This window comes from Schistocerca gregaria, chromosome 3 (assembly GCF_023897955.1).
Source record: "Schistocerca gregaria isolate iqSchGreg1 chromosome 3, iqSchGreg1.2, whole genome shotgun sequence".
NCBI lineage: Eukaryota > Metazoa > Arthropoda > Insecta > Orthoptera > Acrididae > Schistocerca > Schistocerca gregaria.
In genome coordinates, this window is record NC_064922.1 from 953131372 (window position 1) to 953150901 (window position 19530).

General features: G+C 42.7%; 1 protein-coding gene across 1 annotated transcript in view; it reads left to right on the plus strand.

Moving 5' to 3' along the window:
- The window catches only part of LOC126355925 (uncharacterized), a 199060-nt gene that overhangs the window by 143534 nt on the left and 35996 nt on the right, over positions 1–19530 (plus strand). The window contains exons 4-7 of the mRNA XM_050006486.1: positions 1545–1755; positions 5753–5973; positions 11164–11368; positions 17688–17872. Coding sequence (XP_049862443.1) covers positions 1545–1755; positions 5753–5973; positions 11164–11368; positions 17688–17872 — 822 coding nt within the window. The remainder of the gene's footprint in view (positions 1–1544; positions 1756–5752; positions 5974–11163; positions 11369–17687; positions 17873–19530) is intronic.

The following is a 19530-nucleotide window of genomic DNA, read 5'->3' on the forward strand; positions in this document are numbered from 1 at the left end:
TGATGCATATTTCAAAAACAGTTAATGAGTAAACGTAGGTCATTTTATTTTGTTAATCAAATGCCTCTACAGAGAAGATATTGACTATGCTGAAAGTGTCTAATCTGCAGAGAAGTCCTTAGGTACTCAGATAGAAAATACAGCTGAATGGGTCATGAAAGGAAGAAACTGTCGTTACTGGAGAACATAACCCACTGTTATCAGGAACCGTCCTGTTGCTCATAATATTGTTGTCCAAACAATGTCAAATCTGAGAATTAAGCGCGGAATTTTATTGATAGATTCATCTAATGATGCCTTCACCAATTACCCACATTTGAGTCAATGTACATTGAGCTATATTGCACTCAGAACAGTCCTCATAGGTGACAGGTTTGTGGAAATACGTGAATGATTTTGGAGAAGAATAATTACTTCCACCACTTCACTGGTTTTTTTGTTGTTGTCATTTTGCAACTAGAATGATCTTCTCACATTATGTTCTCTTTATATTGGCATTATAATAACATGCTGGAATTTAGCTTCATTGCTTAAAAAAAGTGTCAGTGGCTATGACTGTGATATACATTTTGCGTGACAATTTCAGAGGTGTACTGTACTAGTGTTAAGGTGCCATTCCTTTTTGCTCACAACCCGTGAACAGTTAATACCGGGTGATCAAAATGTCGGTATAAATTTGAAAACTTAATAAACCACGGAATAATGTAGATAGGTAAAAATTGACACACATGCTTTGGAATGACATGGGGTTTTATTAGAAAAAAAAAATTCACAAAATGTCCGACAGATCTCTTGTGTGAGTCGTTTCGTGATGATCGTGTGCTCAGCCGCCACTTTCGTCATGCTTGGCCTCCCAGGTCCCCAGACCTCAGTCCGTGCGATTATTGGCTTTGGGGTTACCTGAAGTCGCAAGTGTATCGTGATCGACTGACATCTCTAGCGATGCTGAAAGACAACATCCGACGCCAATGCCTCACCGTAAACTCCGGATGCGCTTTACAGTGCTGTTCACAACATTATTCCTCGACTACAGCTATTGTTGAGGAATGATGGTGAACATATTGAGCATTTCGTGTAAAGAACATCATCTTTGCTTTGTCTTACTTTGTTAAGCTAATTATTGCTATTCTGATCAGATGAAGCGCCATCTGTCGGACATTTTTTGAACGTTTGTATTTTTTTGGTTCTAATAAAACCGCATGTCATTCCAAGCATCTGTGTCAATTTGTACCTCTCTATTTACATTATTCCGTGATTTATTAGTTTTCAATTTTATACTGACTTTTTGATTACCCGGTATGTGCTACAGTAAGAAGCATCCTCTATCAAGCATGCACTTAACAATAGTTGGGCGAATATACTTGTCAATACAAAGTGATGCAGCACTGCATCAACTCATCGTGTTTAGCTGTCATGCATAACACACACATGTCTCTAGTATAAGCAGTGAGGTGCGTGGTCTGATTGAAGAAATGCGGGCGCAGTAAGTCAGTAAAACGGCCAATTGTCGCCTGGCGTAACGCTCGCGTCTGCTGCGGCCGCAGGTGTGCGAGAACGACAAAGTGGTGATCGACGTGGAGAACGCGATGGACGGCCAGGAGGTGACGATCCACTGGCACGGCGTGTGGCAGCGGGGCTCGCAGTACTCTGACGGCGTGCCCTTCGTCACGCAGTGCCCCATCCAGCAAGGCAACACCTTCCGCTACCAGTTCACCGCAAGCAACGCGGGCACCCACTTCTGGCACGCCCACACAGGTATGCTACCACCGACAGCGGGATCTCACCGTCACCATCATCTTTCTAACTGCACATATTTTTACCTTCCCGCTAGTTACGTCGCCACTGTACCGTAGCCCCCTCTCTATCTCTTCCTGCTTTTTGTAAACTGCTCTATGCCGATATGCATCAGTTGGCATTTTATACCGCAGCAGTTCGTATCTCTCGACCACAATTCTCACCTGTCAATGCTGTCGATCCAATACACAACAAAACGCTCACTGGAAACATCCATTTGGTGGCGATTATGAATTTCCAGGCCCTGTCTACTGAATGAAGCCAATGGTCTTAAAATCGAGTCAAAGGAAACATTCGTTAACAGTTACTGTATCGCTCACAGACGTTGCCACTTGTGTTATATCATGAACCTACTGCACTGTCCTACATCAAAGTTCAGCTTGATAACGTACTTTTAAAACTAGATACGATGGTTCCTGTTACTCTGCACTAACCGTTTCTGGAAAATAGTTGTGATTCGACATTGTTCCTTTTCTTCGTACATCCATATTTAAATAGGATGAAGGTGAGACAAGCTGATATAATTTTTTTATTAAAAATGTAACTTCTCCAGCTGTACTTAAGATTTTATATTTATTTGGCTACTAATTTCGACGTTGCGACAACGCCATCTTCAGGCCCGTACACTTTGATGAAATCAGTTGTGTGTGGCTCAGTACCGCGGTAAGACCAACACGTGCTCCACATGGATGGCGGGCAGTTACTGAGCCACACACAACTGATTTCATCAAAGTGTACGGGCCTGAAGATGGGCCGGCCGCTGGTGACCAAGCGGTTCTAGGCGCTACAGTCTGGAACCGAGAGACCGCTACGGTCGCAGGTTCGAATCCTGCCTCGGGCATGCATGTGTCTGATGCCCTTAGGTTACTTACATTTATGTAGTTCTAAGTTCTAGGGGACTGATGACCTGAGATGTTAAGTCCCATAGTGCTCAGAGCCATTTCAACCATTTGAACCTGAAGATGGCGTGGACGCAACGTCGAAACTAGTAGCCAAATACATATCAAATCTTAAGTACAGCTGGAGGAGTTTCATTTTTAATAAAAAAATTGATCCTTTTTCTGAAGAATCTGCCGATAAATTTTTTCTTGTTGTAAACTCATTTGAAATGTTTTGTAGATCACATGTGTACATGTGAGGAATAAGCCTACTGACTGATATTTTATAGTTTTCTGCCCGTTTTATCGTCGGCACTGTTAGCGTGCTATATTAACAACTGCTAAAACACCCTCACTCATTAATAACTGATGTCCATATGGTTTTATAAATGTTAATCCACGTTTCAGATCCGATGGTGGCACCTTCAGAGTGCTGAAACCGGTCATCTAGTAAATGATATTGAAGCGATCGTGGCTTTTCAATTACACTCCTGGAAATTGAAATAAGAACACCGTGAATTCATTGTCCCAGGAAGGGGAAACTTCATTGACACATTCCTGGGATCAGATACATCACATGATCACACTGACAGAACCACAAGCACATAGACACAGGCAACAGAGCATGCACAATGTCGCCACTAGTACAGTGTATATCCACCTTTCGCAGCAATGCAGGCTGCTGTTCTCCCATGGAGACGATCGTAGAGATGCTGGATGTAGTCCTGTGGAACGGCTTGCCATGCCATTTCCACCTGGCGCCTCAGTTGGACCAGCGTTCGTGCTGGACGTGCAGACCGCGTGAGACGACGCTTCATCCAGTCCCAAACATGCTCAATGGGGGACAGATCCGGAGATCTTGCTGACCAGGGTAGTTGACTTACACCTTCTAGAACACGTTGTGTGGCACGGGATACATGCGGACGTGCATTGTCCTGTTGGAACAGCAAATTCCCTTGCCGGTCTAGGAATGGTAGAACGATGGGTTCGATGACGGTTTGGATGTACCGTGCACTATTCAGTGTCCCCTCGACGATCACCAGAGGTGTACGGCCAGTGTAGGAGATCGCTCCCCACACCATGATACGACCATCATTGGCACCAAGGCAGAAGCGACTCTCATCGCTGAAGACGACACGTTTCCATTCTTCCCTCCATTCACGCCTGTCGCGACACCACTGGAGGCGGGCTGCACGATGTTGGGGCGTGAGCGGAAGACGGCCTAACGGTGTGCGGGACCGTAGCCCAGCTTCATGGAGACGGTTGCGAATGGTCCTCGCCGATACCCCAGGAGCAACAGTGTCCCTAATTTGCTGGGAAGTGGCGGTGCGGTCCCCTACGGCACTGCGTAGGATCCTACGGTCTTGGCGTGCATCCGTGCGTCGCTGCGGTCCGGTCCCAGGTCGACGGGCACGTGCACCTTCCGCCGACCACTGGCGACAACATCGATGTACTGTGGAGACCTAACGCCCCACGTGTTGAGCAATTCGGCGGTACGTCCACCCGGCCTCCCGCATGCCCACTATACGCCCTCGCTCAAAGTCCGTCAACTGCACATACTTTTCACGTCCACGCTGTCGCGACATGCTACCAATGTTAAAGACTGCGATGGAGCTCCGTATGCCACGGCAAACTGACTAACACTGACGGCGGCGGTGCACAAATGCTGCGCAGCTAGCGCCATTCGACGGCCAACACCGCGGTTCCTGGTGTGTCCGCTGTGCCGTGCGTGTGATCATTGCTTGTACAGCCCTCTCGCAGTGTCCGGAGCAAGTATGGTGGGTCTGACACACCGGTGTCAATGTGTTCTTTTTTCCATTTCCAGGAGTGTATTTTAAAAACAGAGTGATTGTCCCACGACACACTATGTGTTCACTGCAAAATTAATCGTTGTGTTATTCTACTTCTCGTACAGAATTGGATATATTCTGTTTTATTTTTTTCTAAAATATTTGCACAGTAGTACTTATTATTTAAAAAAAAAAAAAAAAAAAAAAAACGTTGTCCATAGTTTCTTCTGTTGCTGTCTTCCAGACCTGATTGATTGTAATATTTGTATCATTTACCAAAAAATACCAACCGTGTACGATGTCTATTAAGTGCATGGTCATTGACACATATAAGAGGTAGTAGCGGGCAGAAAATTCATTCGTGATGTCTACCCAGTCACAAATATTTTCTCCGTTTTCAGAATCATTCGGCAACATGTTTTGCATTATTTTTGTTAATTTTGATTCAAACTAGTTGTTTATTAATTCCATAAACGTAAAATTTTTCGAAAACAGTATGTTGATTTACACAGTCAAATGTCTAATTTCCTACAAGCAATTTGTTACTTTGATACTCTGTTCCTAGCCACACTCTGGCAATATTTCATCGTTACCCACGTGAAAACCTAATTTCAATTGCGAGGCCATTCACACATACAGGAGGTAGTAGTGGGCATAAAATACATTCGTGATTTCTATCCAGTCACAAACATTTTCTCCGTTTTCAGAATAATTCGGCAACACGTTTTGCATTATTTTTGTTAATTTTGATTCAAAATAGTTGTTGATTAATTCCATAAACATTAAATTTCTCGAAAATAGTACGTTGATTTACACAGTCATATGTCTAATTTCCTACAAGCAATTTATTGCTTTGATACTCTGTTCCTAGCCACACTCCGGCAATATTTCATCGTTACCCAGGTGAAAACCTAATTTCAATCGCGAGGCCATTCACACATGCAGGAGGTAGTAGTGGGCAGAAAATTCATTCGTGATTTCTGTCCAGTCACAAACATTTTCTCCGTTTTCAGAATCATTCGGCAACACGTTTTGCATTATTTTTGTTAATTTTGATTCAAAGTAGTTGTTGATTAATTCCATAAACATTAAATTTCTCGAAAACAGTATGTTGATTTACACAGTCAAATGTCTAATTTCCTACTAGCAACTTATTACTTTGATACTCTGTTCCTAGCCACATTCGGGCAATATTCCATCGCTACCCAGGTGAAAACCTAATTTCTGCCACCGTTCTCCGCTTTCGCCTGCAAAGCCCAGAGGTGCTAACTTGCCGTTTCTCGCCGACAGGGCTGCAGAAGCTGGACGGGCTGTACGGCAGCATCGTGGTGAGGCAGCCGCCGTCGCAGGACCCCAACAGCCACCTCTACGATTACGACCTGACCACGCACGTGGTGCTCATCAGCGACTGGATGCACGAGTCCGCCAACGAGCGCTTCCCCGGCCGGCTGGCCGTCAACCCCGGCCAGGAGCCGGACAACGTGCTCATCAACGGCAGGGGGCAGTTCCAGGTACCCCACGCACCGAACGCGTCCCACGCCTCTCCCGGGATGCGGGCGTGTTTCTCTTGTCTTACAGTCCGACACGACGACAACCGTTCGATCAGTTCCACGAGAACAAGTGCACGGATACGTAACCGGGCTGCTCGGTATCGTGGTTTGTCACCCACTCACCATGCGTGGGGCGCGATGGGAAGATATGTATACTTTCATACCAGTCTCCTGCCAGCAATCTTCGTGAACTGAGACAGTATAGGTTTCGGCAATGGTAAGAAATCCCTCTAGGTGAGATTCAGAGACTGTCTGCTTCTCTGCCACAACCTCTGGGAATCAAACCTCACACTGATGATGAGCATGAGTTCGGAATGTGCTGACATCTCCACCAAGCTACATAAATATCGGACTGATACTTCGGGGTGAAATACTTTCCATTTCCAAAGATTTTATTCAGGCCATCAGTAACAGCATATACATGGGGATTCAGCTGCATCAGTCACTGAGCTTTATGCAGACCGCAACGCCTTCAAATACCAAAAATTGTTCAAATGGCTCTGAGCACTATGGTACTTAACAACGGAGGTCATCAGTCCCCTAGAACTTAGAACTACTTAAACCTAACTGACCTAAGGACATCACACACATCCATGCCCGAGGCAGGATTCGAACCTGCGACCGTAGCGGTCGCGCGGTTCCAGACTGAAGCGCCTAGAACCGCTCAGCCACTCTGGGCGGATCCTTCAAATACCACTGGCACGAATTTACTGTTCCCTAGCTCACTGTGTGCAAACTAATAGTCCTACAGAAAATATGAATAGTGTCGTTTTGTAGGAATTTTAATGTAGTTAAATTTTGTTCCGGGATACGTTTTCGCAGGAGGCCAAAGTTTTCGAGTTATTCAAGAAAAACGTATTTGGAGGTAACTTTTACACGTTTTTCTTGAATAATTCGAAAACTGCGGCATTTATAGAAAACGCATGCTGGTTAAAAATTCGACAGTATTAAATTTCCTACAAAAATGCCGTGTCCATTTTTTCTGTAGGACTAACATTTGGTGTGTAACTAGGGGTATTTGAGGGAGTTGCGGGTTGCATAATCCCGGTGGTAGGGGCAGCTGAATAACCCTATATGTTCCTGGAAAAATGCATGACACAATACTGTCTTGTAAAATTACTTATTCACTATCGGTTTCCGTCACTGGCCGCCCTCGCTGTATTGTACAAACAACAGAATAGAAGAAAATGCAATGAAAACCAAAGATTAACACAAGAGCCACTGAAATTACACACCCTAACATCGGTTTTTTTACGAAAAGAGTTTACAATGATAACATCACATGACAGACATGCCTTCAAGTATGAAGGATAACATAGCCCAGTAAAATGTAAAAAAAAAAATCTGATCGGCTACAGACATAACCGCCTAGGTGTGCTATGCTGGTCTTGGCGGTTAGCTGGGGCAGGTGCCTGGGATTGCATTGTTGGTTGCATAAGAAGCTGTAGCCGTAATATGTGCAACTGAGAGCTGTATTGTACGACAGCCACAATTATCATCAGGTCCTTTGTCTGGAGAAGCAGTTTGTAAAGCAGCCACCCAGCAGCAGAAGTTGTATATTGGTGATTGCAGGCAGTGATTGTCAGAAGTTGAGGAAAGGCTGTCCTGACACCAAAAATAGCACCACAGAAGGGAAAGTACGACAGTTCTATTAAGATGATTAATTGTGAGCTAGTGCGTGGGAGAAGCAAGGTTACCCAAGAGACTCATGGGTTCAACAGTAGAGGGTAGGAGGAGTCGGGGCAGACCAAGGAGAAGGTACCTGGATTCGGTTAAGAATGATTTTGTAGTAATAGGTTAACATCAGAAGAGGCACCAATGTTAGCACTGAATAGTGGATCGTCGAGGAATTTGATAAGGCGGCTATGCTCCAGACTGAACGCTGAAAGGCATAATCAGTCTTAAATGATGATGATTGAGTGCGTGGTAAACTGTTTTCTTTAATGTGTTTAAGCTTTGTTCAGCTTCAGAAAGGTTTTATACCCGGTCTATTTTAACAGACACATGAGCCCTGAATTGAGAGATATTAACTAGTTAAACAAATGTTCATATTTAACTTTTTCTTTAACCAAAGACGTGCTTGAAAAGGTTAAGTGTTGTCTATTCTAATGAAATCACGAAGCGCCAATGTTAAATTGCTAAAAATTGCCCTGTTCCGACTCGTTTAATCTAAAAAGACTGCTTAATTTTAAGAAAGGCTCTTAATGCTGTCTTTTCTACTTGAGCTATAAATTGCCAGATGTTAACTGACTAAACAACTGCACAAATTTATTATTGCCATTTTGAATAGAAATTACTTTATTGAGGATATTTGGTAGTTACTCTTGCTGTACCTCTCACTTTCGGGACTTTTCATGGTCCTACCCTGATACATATCACCTTCTACTTCCATAAATGTATTTTCTAATTCTTCACTCCTGGATTCACTTTCTTGCAAAGAAGTCTTTTTTACGTATACAATGAGTGGCCGGAAACACCGGAATACTTTACAACTTCTGCTGCTATGTGGCTGCGTCACAAACTGTTTCTCGCAGACAGAGAAGCTGACGACCACCATGACTATGTAATTCAACATAACTCAAAAACATATGGACAAATTTCAACCAAATTTGGTATATATACGACTTACTATTTTTATAAAAACACTGTGAGGGTAAGGAACCCCTTGTACTTCTAGTGGAGGGGGTAGGAATGAGAAGGGGCAAGTAAAAACGTTCGAAAACCACCTGCATTTTTTTCCTGTATTTAGCTGACTTGGAATATTTCAAAAGTATGAAGCACCATCTGTCTCTTTTCTTTTACTGATCAATGCGTCAACCAGGTCTGAAGACTGAGAACCGTAGCGAGCCAATAATGCTGCACACTCTTTTCCCAGGCAGAAATAAACTTTGCTTAGAATTCAGATGAAACTGTAGGGCGAAATTCGATACAGATGAAATTTGTGCACAAATATGAGTCAAATATGTTAAATATACGTGAGATATAGATATGTGTGATAGAGGAGTACGAGAGAGAACCCATGCTCAATAAGCTAGTTAACTACAGATTTCTTACAAGTTTTGTCTCAAATTTTAATCTGTTCATTGCCAATACAAAAGCCGTCGTACTTCAATCGAAGAGCTGCTGATAAATAATATTTTAAACACAACCGGCGTTAATGTTCAGATGATATTCAGCTATCTTAAGGTCATGTGTAACAGCTGACATAGAAATATTAAACTAATAATCGCAAACAACCTGAAAGACATCTTGCATGACTGTCGTCAGTACTAAAATATATTAAAACTGTTGATCCTTGTTTACTTTATACAATCTGGTTACGTCCTTTCGTTGGAGGCAGTCTACAACTTTCGTGTTATATGATGTCACACTTTTAATATTGCCATGTAAACTCTTACAACTGACCTTAAAACATGTGAAGATCGAAAGCTGTTGCGTATAAAGATGGCAACTGAAATGCGATGTTTTTCAAGTACCAGCATTAAAAGAAATTGAGAGTTCAAAACCTTCACGGTCCCAAGTGCAATATATAAATTCTTCCAAGCTTCTGACGATCTACGAGAGCTATTCAGAAAGTAAGTTCCGAACGGGTGCGAAATTGAAAGCACTGTGACAATCCGATGAAGCGTTGCACAGATGTCTTGAGCAGTGTCTCTAGTATTCCCGTCGATCGTGTCACGTCACTCTCTCCAGTTCTAATCGCACAAATTCAAATGTGTGTAAATTCCCAAGGGTCCAAACTGCTGAGGTCATCGGTCCCTAGACTTACACACAACTTAAACTACGCCAAGAACAACACACACCCTTGCCCGAGGGAGGACTGCAACCTCCGGCGGGAGGGGCGGCGCAATCCGTGACATACCGCCCGAAACCGTGTGGCCATCCCCGCGCGGATCTAATCGCACAGTGAGCACGCAAAGGTGCCTAAAAATAGTGTCTCACGCCAAGGACTGAAGAGGGATTTCGCGTGATATGATGCAGCCCAGATAACTGTTATGCGATTCCTTCTTCGGATCTTACTTTCCGAATGTTGTTGTTGTTGTTGTTGTGGTCTTCAGTCCTGAGACTGGTTTGATGCTATTCTATCCTGTACAAGCTTCTTCATCTCCCAGTAGTTACTGCAACCTACATCGTTCTGAATGTGCTTAGTGTATTCACCTCTTGGTGTCCCTCTACGATTTTTACCCTCCACGCTGTCCTCCAATACTAAGTTTGTGATCCCTTGAATCCTCAGAAAATGTCCTACCAACCGGTCCCTTCTTCTATTCAAGTTGTGCCACAAATTTCTCTTCTCCCCAACTCTATTCAATACTTACTCATTAGTTATGCGATCCATCCATCTAATCTTCAGCCTTCTTCTGTAGCACCACATTTCGAAAGCTTCTATTCTCTTCTTGTCTAAACTATTTATTGTCCATGTCTCACTTCCATACATGGCTACACTCCATACAAATACTTTCAGAAACGACTTCCCGACACTTAAATGTATACTCGATGTTAACAAATTCCTCTTCTTCAGAAACGCTTTCCTTGCCATTGCCAGTCTACATTTTATATCTTGTCTACTTCTCTACTTTGCTCCCCAAATAGAAAAACTCCTTTACTACGTTAAGTGTCTCATTTCCTAATCTAATTCCCTCAGCATCATCCGACTTAATTCGACTACATTCCATTATCCTCGTTTTGCTTTTTTTGATGTTCATCTTATATCCTCCTTTCAAGACACTATCCATTCCGTTCAACTGCTCTTCCAGTCCTTTGCTGTCTCTGACAGAATTACAATGTTATCGGCGAACCTCAAAGATTTTATTTCTTCTCCATGGATTTTAATACCTACTTTCCGAATAGCCCTCGTAAATTGGCAGTACCTTGTAAGATTTTACACGTTTGCACTCTGGACCATGAAGGTCTTGAACTCTCAATATTTTCTGTTGCGCGTTAGCTGTGCGCTATAATGGTCGCCTGGGAGCATCTCTTTGTCGAAAAACTTTAGGTATTTTTGCCGCATGTAAACGAACTACGTACGTATTGCCTCGAACTGATTTTCTGCCGCACCATCGTTCACGAAAATCACTGACAGGAGTGGAAGCCTAAACCACGAGAGCGGAAATTTTCTGTCACTCTAACCAACCCTGCGCCTCTTGGCCGCAGGACCCCAACACGGGCTTCGTGACGAACACGCCGCTGGAGACCTTCACGATGACCCCGGGCCGGCGCTACCGCTTCCGCCTCATCAACTCGTTCGCCACAGTCTGCCCAGCACAGTTCACCATCGAGGGTCACCCGCTCGTCATCATCGCCACCGACGGGGAACCTGTGCAACCCGTGGCTGTCAACACCATCATTTCCTTCTCAGGTATGTTAACAGTAAAAGTTAAGTTTCGTTACGAGCAGTGAAAGACAAATAGAGGCCCGACCATGGGGCCAGTCAGCAAGGGTTCCGGAAAAACGAAGAAAAACACGAGCCAATCAACGACTCATCTTATAACACAGGTTGAAGAAAGCAAAACCTACGTCTACAGCATTTCCAGATTAGAGAAAACTTATAACAATATTTACTGGACTACACTCTTTGAAATTTTGAAGATAGCAGGAAGAAAATACAGGAATACAGGTGTATACATTAATGACCTAGTAGATAGTGTCGGAAGTCCCATGCGGCTTTTCGCGGATGATGCTGTAGTATACAGAGAAGTTGCAGCATTAGAAAATTGCAGCGAAATGCAGGAACATCTGCAGCGGATAGGCACTTGGTGCAGCGAGTGGCAACTGACCCTTAACATAGACAAATGTAATGTATTGCGAATACATATAAATAAGGATCCTTTATTGTATGATTATATGATAGTGAAACAAACACCGGTAGCAATTACTTCTCTAAAATATCTGGAAGTATGCGTACGGAACGATTTGAAGTGGAATCAACGACGATATTGTAATTCTGTCAGAGACAGCAAAGGACATGGAAGAGCAGTTAAACGGAATGGATAGTGTCTTGAAAGGAGGATATAAGATGAACATCAACAAAAGCAAAACAAGTATAATGAAATGTAGTCGAATTAAATCGGGTGATGCTGAGGAAATTAGATTAGGATATGAGAGACGTAAAGTAGTAAAGGAGTTTTGCTATTTGGGAAGCAAAATAACCGATGATGGTCGAAGTAGAGAGGATATCAAATGAAGACTGGCAATGGCAAGAAAAACGTTTCTGAAGAAGAGAAATTTGTTAACATCAAGTATAGGTTTACGTGTCAGGAAGTCGTTTCTGAAAGTATTTGTATGGAGTGTAGCCATGCATGGAAGTGAAACATGGACGATAAATAGTTTGGACAAGAAGAGAATAGAAGCTTTCGAAACGTGGTGCTACAGAAGAATGCTGAAGATTAGATGGGTAGATCACATAACTAATGAGGAGGTTTTGAATAGGATTGGGGAGAAGAGAAATTTGTGGCACAACTTGACTAGAAGAAGAGATCGGTTGGTAGGACATCCTCTGAGGCATCAAGGGATCACCAGTTTAGTATTTGAGGGCAGCGTGGAGGGTAAAAATCGTAGAGGGAGACCAAGAGATGAATACACTAAGCAGATTCAGAAGGATTAGGTTGCAGTAGGTACTGGGAGACAAAGAAACTTGCACAGGGTAGAGTAGCATTGAGAGCTGCATCAAATCAGTCTCAGGACTGAAGACCACAACAACAACAACAACAACAACATCATATAAAATTAACTGTTGGTAAGGCGGATACCAGGTTGAGATTCATTGGGAGAGTCCTTAGAAAATGCAGTCCATCAACAAAGGAGGTGGCTTACAAAACACTCGTTCGACCTATACTTGAGTATTGCTCATCAGTGTGGGATCCGTACCAGGTCGTGTTGACAGAGGAGACAGAGAAGATCCAAAGAAGAGCGGCGCGTTTCGTCACAGGTTTATTTGGTAAGCGCGATAGCGTTACGGAGATGTTCCACAAACTCAAGTGGCAGACTCTGCAAGAGAGGCGCTCTGCATTGCGGTGTAGCTTGCTGTCCAGGTTTTCGAGATGGAGGGTTTCTGGATGAGGTACCGAATATATTGTTTTCCCCTACTTGTACTTCTCGAGGAGATCACGAGTGTAAAATTAGAGAGATTCGAGCGCGGCCGGAGGCTTTCCGGCAGTCGTTCTTCCCCCGAACCATACGCGACTGGAACAGGAAAGGGAGTTAATTACAGTGGCACGTAAAGTGCCCTCCGCCACACACTGTGAAGTGGCTTGCGGAGTATAAATGTAGATGTAGATGTAGAAGCGAAAGGTTCTTCAAACTTAGACATAAACCAGACCACAGACATAACATCGAAAGAAATGAAAGCGAAGACGTAGTTGAGAAAGGAGTGAGACAGATTTGTAGCGCATCCCTAATGTTACTCAATTTGCACACTGAACAAGCAGTATAGGAAAGCAAGAAGAAATTTGGGAAGGGGAGAAATAAAAATTTGGAGGCATGCGATGACATTGTAATTGCGTACATCAGCTGAACGGTATAGATGGTGGAAAATTTTGAAATTTGTGGTAAGGTCTCTGGAACTGCAAACCACAGCTATAAAAAGTCATATGAATCGTTCCTTAGTACTCTCACTACCTTAGTTCAAGAAATTTGATCAAGTACTCGATACGACAGCCCTTCCAAATTTGCGTATGAAAGCACCACAGCACAGAGAGAAACGAAAAATATATTACTGAAAAATGTCGTGATGCCTTTTACTATATTTATCACCGTCTTCTTCCAAGAAGCTTGTCAACGTAAACTTGTACTTTCGAAAGAGTCGTAAGAATTTCAAGTTAAAATTCTTATTGACAAGTGATCATTTTGTCAAGTGGCTTGGTGAGTAATAAAGTAAGGTCATAACAAACATTGTAAGGAAGGAAATAGGAATTCCCTTTGGCATAATCATGCTCCACCTCTCACGAACATAGATAGTACTTTCACAATAGGTTCATGGCGAAGAGACTTTGAACGTGAACTGAATTATTGGTTATTTATATAATAATCATATTATGAAATATTATTTTCAAGGAAAGGTCGTACTTACGGCATGTATATATTGTTAATTGATTTACGGAAGTAACCCCGTATATGTCTTTGGATGGAGTATAGACATGAATTGTTTTAATTATTTGCAAAACTTTGACATTTTAACTTTTACTGTACGTGTTATCAAGTTAGACCTATACTATTTTTTACGATCCTATAGATTATTTTTTCACCAAATATATTTTAATTGCTTCAGCTGACTCTCATATTTGTGTGTTTTCCGTGAAACCTACTGCTGTGAACAACGTTTTTTGTTTTAAGAAGCTCAGATAACCTTACTGTTATGCCATGTCACATGCCTCCACATGGACACTACCACACTCCCAACAACGGCTGGCAAAATTCTCGTAACTACCGATCCAATAATGCTGTGATAAGTTCTAGTTTAATGATAACTTATTTGCATGCAAAAGTCTCATTTTCTCATGGAAATGCCGAAAAGTTGAGGGCCAACTGTTTATTGCATGGGTGCACGAGAGACAACCCGCCGTAACCTACACACGCCATTGTTCTCACAAAACGCTACACTGCGGTTGTGAGACAGTTATTTGCTCAAGGTGACGACTGGTCTTTCTGTACGTAAACCACCTTAACCGCTCGTTACAGCTCCATCATAACGGGGCGATAATTATCTAGCACAAGAACTCCTGTTTTTAATTATTATTGTAAAATGACCGGCAAGAATGTGACCTTTAAGTTTCATTGATTATGTGTGAGTCACCTAGTTACGATGAAGGTTTCCAGGGAGCTTTGTCGAAATAAGGACTAAAGAATGAAGCAGCAGAGGTCAGGACTCGTTGAGTTAGAATGCTGAAGCAGTTCATCAAACGGTCTGTGTTATGAACAAGTATTAGAGTGAGTAACTAGGAGGAACAAGTAAACTATGGCCCACATTTCAAACTAGTTTTAGTTCATGAGAGTTTACTCCTTCCTAGAGAGGTAAGATCAAAAGCGTTCTCAAATGTATGGAGTTAAAATTGAGATTCCTCTCAAAATGAAACTGTACTACGCATATAATTGCTGATCTAACAACTGCGCCACATACTTGTCGTTTTACACAGGCGTTGTCGATCGCAGCGCCGTATTGTGACCGCTTATTTATTTATTTATTTATGCATTTATTTTACCTGGCAAGATTAGGGCCTTCAGGTCCTCTCTTACACCTAACCAGGCATACTCGGATTGAACGAGTTACAGTTACTAAATAACATTAAGAACATTTAACGTATTATACAGTATTGATGTTAAAGACAAAAATAGAGATTATAACAGTAGTACAATGATAATTATAACAATCAAAAAATAATTATAACAATCAAGAATAATAATGATAATAATGGTAATGACTATGTATATGAAAGTAAACATACTTTTCTTTTGTGAATGTCAGTCCGATTGCTAGTTGGGAATTTTCTCGTTATGTTCTTGCAGCTTGTGAGTTATTCTCATCGAGCAGAGACATAAGACGATAGAATGGGGTGAAAGAGATATATAAGAGATAGATAGGTTAGAGGAAGAGAAATAGAATGGTAAAATTCGAAGCTGTGATGGAGAGGAGAAAGAAAGAGATGAGAGGGGCACAACAATGGTGGCTATAGCGTCCCTAATGCGTGAGTCTTGAGTTACATGTCTCTGTATTCGAATACGGATGCATGTACCAGTTTCTTTGGCGCTTCAGTGTATTTTGGCTATGATAAACTTCATAATATAGATAGTTTTATTCACTTGACATCTTGAGCATGAGGTTAGCCTAAAATTAACATGTGCTACTAAAAAAAACTGTAAGACCTGAAGATGATACCTAATACTGTTGAAATCGTTCGTCTTAAATAAACAATATTTTGTGCGATGTTGGCTTTCGAATGGCTTTTTATGTAAAACGATGCCCTCAAAAATGCTGAACCGTAGCGCAAAAAAAAAATATAAAAAAAAAATGCGCACCGGTTCGGGTGTCATTGAGTAAGGTTAGCGCTTAAACTGGTGACCTAGCACACTATGCAGTCAACTCTCCTCAGCTTTCCGCCTAGTTGTAGTAAGCCAAACTGCCTACATGACGTGCCCTCTCGGTCGAGTGTCAGTGCGTTACCACGACCTAGCTAATGCCGGTATTACACTATCAAATTTCTTTGGCAAAGATTTCATCAAAGACGTGATCAAATATTCCGTCAGATATATTTGACAAAGATCTTTGACGTAGCGCTAGAAGGGGTATTACACTGTCATCATATTTTTCGTCAAAGTTCAAGATGGCTGACAACAACAACTTGTTATTAACCGCAACAGTTACATGTACCACAATTGCACTGTGTGCACATGCGGGAGAGAAGCGGGGGAAAAAGGAAACGTACCTGGGTGAAGCCGTGGGTTTTACGACGACATGATAAAAGCACTCAACAAAACTTGTTACGCGAGCTTATAGTGGAGGACGTCAAGTCGTACATCAATTACTTAAGAATGGATGAGCATACATTTCTGTATGTGCTCAGTGAAGTGTATCCTCATATCACAAAGCACAATATTCACTTAAGAACTTCTACATCTGCAGAAGACAGGCTCACTGTAACACATTACAGGGGAGGGTTAGGTCAGGTGAGGTCAGGTCAGGTAAGGTCTCCAATATTCGTAATCTATTTTTGTATTCAGCGTGCCTCACGTTGTAAAGCGCCTCATCAGCTTCATACATCTCTATTAATTTTGTAGTTGTCGGCACACATCAATTGTATTTACCGGCATTGTTTATAAACACACTACAGATAACAGAATGCAGCGATGCTAGCGCTCCATGTGGTAACATGTCACATTACAGTGAACAGAAGACAAGCGACTTAGATTAGATTAGATTAGATTAGATTAATACTAGTTCCATGGATCATGAATACGATATTTCGTAATGATGTGGAACGAGTCAAATTTTCCAATACATGAGATAATTAAGTTAATTTAACAACATAGTTAAGTTAATATAACAACCTTTTTATTTTTTGTGTTTTACTAATTTTTTATAATTTTTTTCTTAATTTATATCTAAAAATTCCTCTATGGAGTAGAAGGAGTTGTCATTCAGAAATTCTTTTAATTTCTTCTTAAATACTTGTTGGTTATCTGTCAGACGTTTGATACTATTTGGTAAGTGACCAAAGACTTTAGTGGCAGTATAATTCACCCCTTTCTGTGCCAAAGCTAGATTTAATCTTGAATAGTGATGATCATCCTTTCTCCTAGTATTGTAGTTATGCACACTGCTATTACTTTTGAATTGGGTTTGGTTGTTAATAACAAATTTCATAAGAGAGTATATATACTGAGAAGCTAATGTGAATATCCCTAGATCCTTAAATAAATGTCTGCAGGATGATCTTGGGTGGACTCCAGCTATTATTCTAATTATATACTTCTTTGATCAGATCTACAGCGAGGCCCTAGATTTGATCAAATATTGGACGACATTTGACAAAGTACCCTATTACACCATCAAATACCTTTGACAATGATATTGGTCAAAGATATTTGACAAAGAAATTTGATAGTGAAGTACCTGCCAATGTACGGTGTGCTTGCGTGGAGCACTGGTGGAGCCGGCGTGACGGTGGTGTTTGCCTTCCCTGCAGGTGAGCGGTACGACTTCGTGATCACGGCGGACCAGCCGGTGGGCGCCTACTGGATCCAGGTGCGCGGCCTGGGAGAGTGCGGCAACCGGCGCGTGCAGCAGCTGGGGGTCCTCCGGTACGCGCGCGGGCCCTACGAGCCGCTCACCCAGAGGCCCACCTACGACGTGGGGCTGCCGCAGGGTGTGGTGAGTAGCCAAGAGCAGCACGGCTGGTGAGTGTGCGGCCACGGAGAGTGTCTTTCATTGTTGGAAAAAGCCAAAAGTCACTAGGAGCCAGGTCAGGTGAGTAGGGAGCATGAGGAATCACTTCAAAGTTGTTATCACGGAGAAACTGTTGCGTAACGTTAGCTCGATGGGCAGGTGCGTTGTCTCGGTGAAACAGCACACGCGCAGCCCTTCCCGGACGTTTTTGTTGCAGTGAAGGAAGGAATTTGTTCTTCGAAACATTTTCGTAGGATGCACCTGTTACCGTAGCGCTCTTTGGAACGCAATGGGAAAGGATTACGCCCTCGCTGTCCCAGCACATGGACGCCATCATTTTTTCAGCACTGGCGGTTACCCGATAATTTTTTGGTGGCGGTGAATCTGTGTCCTTCCATTTAGCTGACTGGCGCTTTGTTTCTGGACTGAAAAGTGGCATCCACGTCTCATCAATTGTCACAACCGACGAAAAGAAAGTCCCATTCGTGCTGTCGTTGCGCTTCAACATTGCTCGGCAACATGCCACGCGGGCAGCCGTGTGGTCGTCCGTCAGCATTCGTGGCACCCACCTGGATGACACTTTTCGCATTTTCAGGTCGTCGTACAGGATTGTGTGCACAGAACCCACAGAAATGCCAACTCTGGAGGCGATCTGTTCAACAGTCATTCGGCGATCCCCCAAAACAATTCTCTCCACTTTCTCGATCGTGTCGTCAGACCGGCTTGTGCGAGCCCGAGGTTGTTTCGGTTTGTTGTCACACGATGTTCTGCCTTCATTAAACTGTCGCACCCACGACCGCACTTTCGACACATCCGTAACTCCATAACCACATGTCTCCTTCAACTGTCGATGAATTTCAATAGGTTCCACACCACGCAAATTCAGAAAACGAATGATTGCACGCTGTTCAAGTAAGGAAAACGTCGCCATTTTAAGTATTTAAAACACTTCTCATTCTTGCCGCTGGCGGTAAAATTCCATCAGCCGTACGGTGCTGCCATCTCTGGGACGTTTTGACAATGAACGCGGCCTCATTTTAAAACAATGCGCATGTTTCTATCTCTTTCCAGTCCGGAGAAAACAAAAATCGGAGGCCTTAGAACTTGAATGCACCTCGTAAGATGGCCCAGTGGAAAAAAAGAAAGAAAAAAGAAGTGTAATACAGAGCAGCCGAAAACATTAACGGCGTCGTGGGTAAGTGGTCATCGTGTTGCACTGCCAAGCGAGCCAGCTGGGTTCCAACCTCCTTCGTGCCATTTATGTACGTATTAACTTTTTTTCACGGTATTATGAACTGCCCATCCGGTCACTGAAATGTTTGTTCTCTTTCTGTACTCTTGGCAATTCTCATACTACACATTGCTTACACGGGGTGAAAAGTATTTAAACCGACAAACTCCGGGAGTTTGTAGGGGACATCAAAACAAATATTTTCCCCTAATGTCATTTTTTTCCTATGAGGATTATTTAAATCGATGGAGGCCCTGATACGCTCTTCAGTCGTTCAAATGGTTCAAATGGCTCTGAGCACTATGGGACTTAACTTCTAAGGTCATCAGTCGCCTAGAACTTAGAACTACTTAAACCTAACTAACCTAAGGACATCACACACAACCATGCCCGAGGCAGGATTCCAACCTGT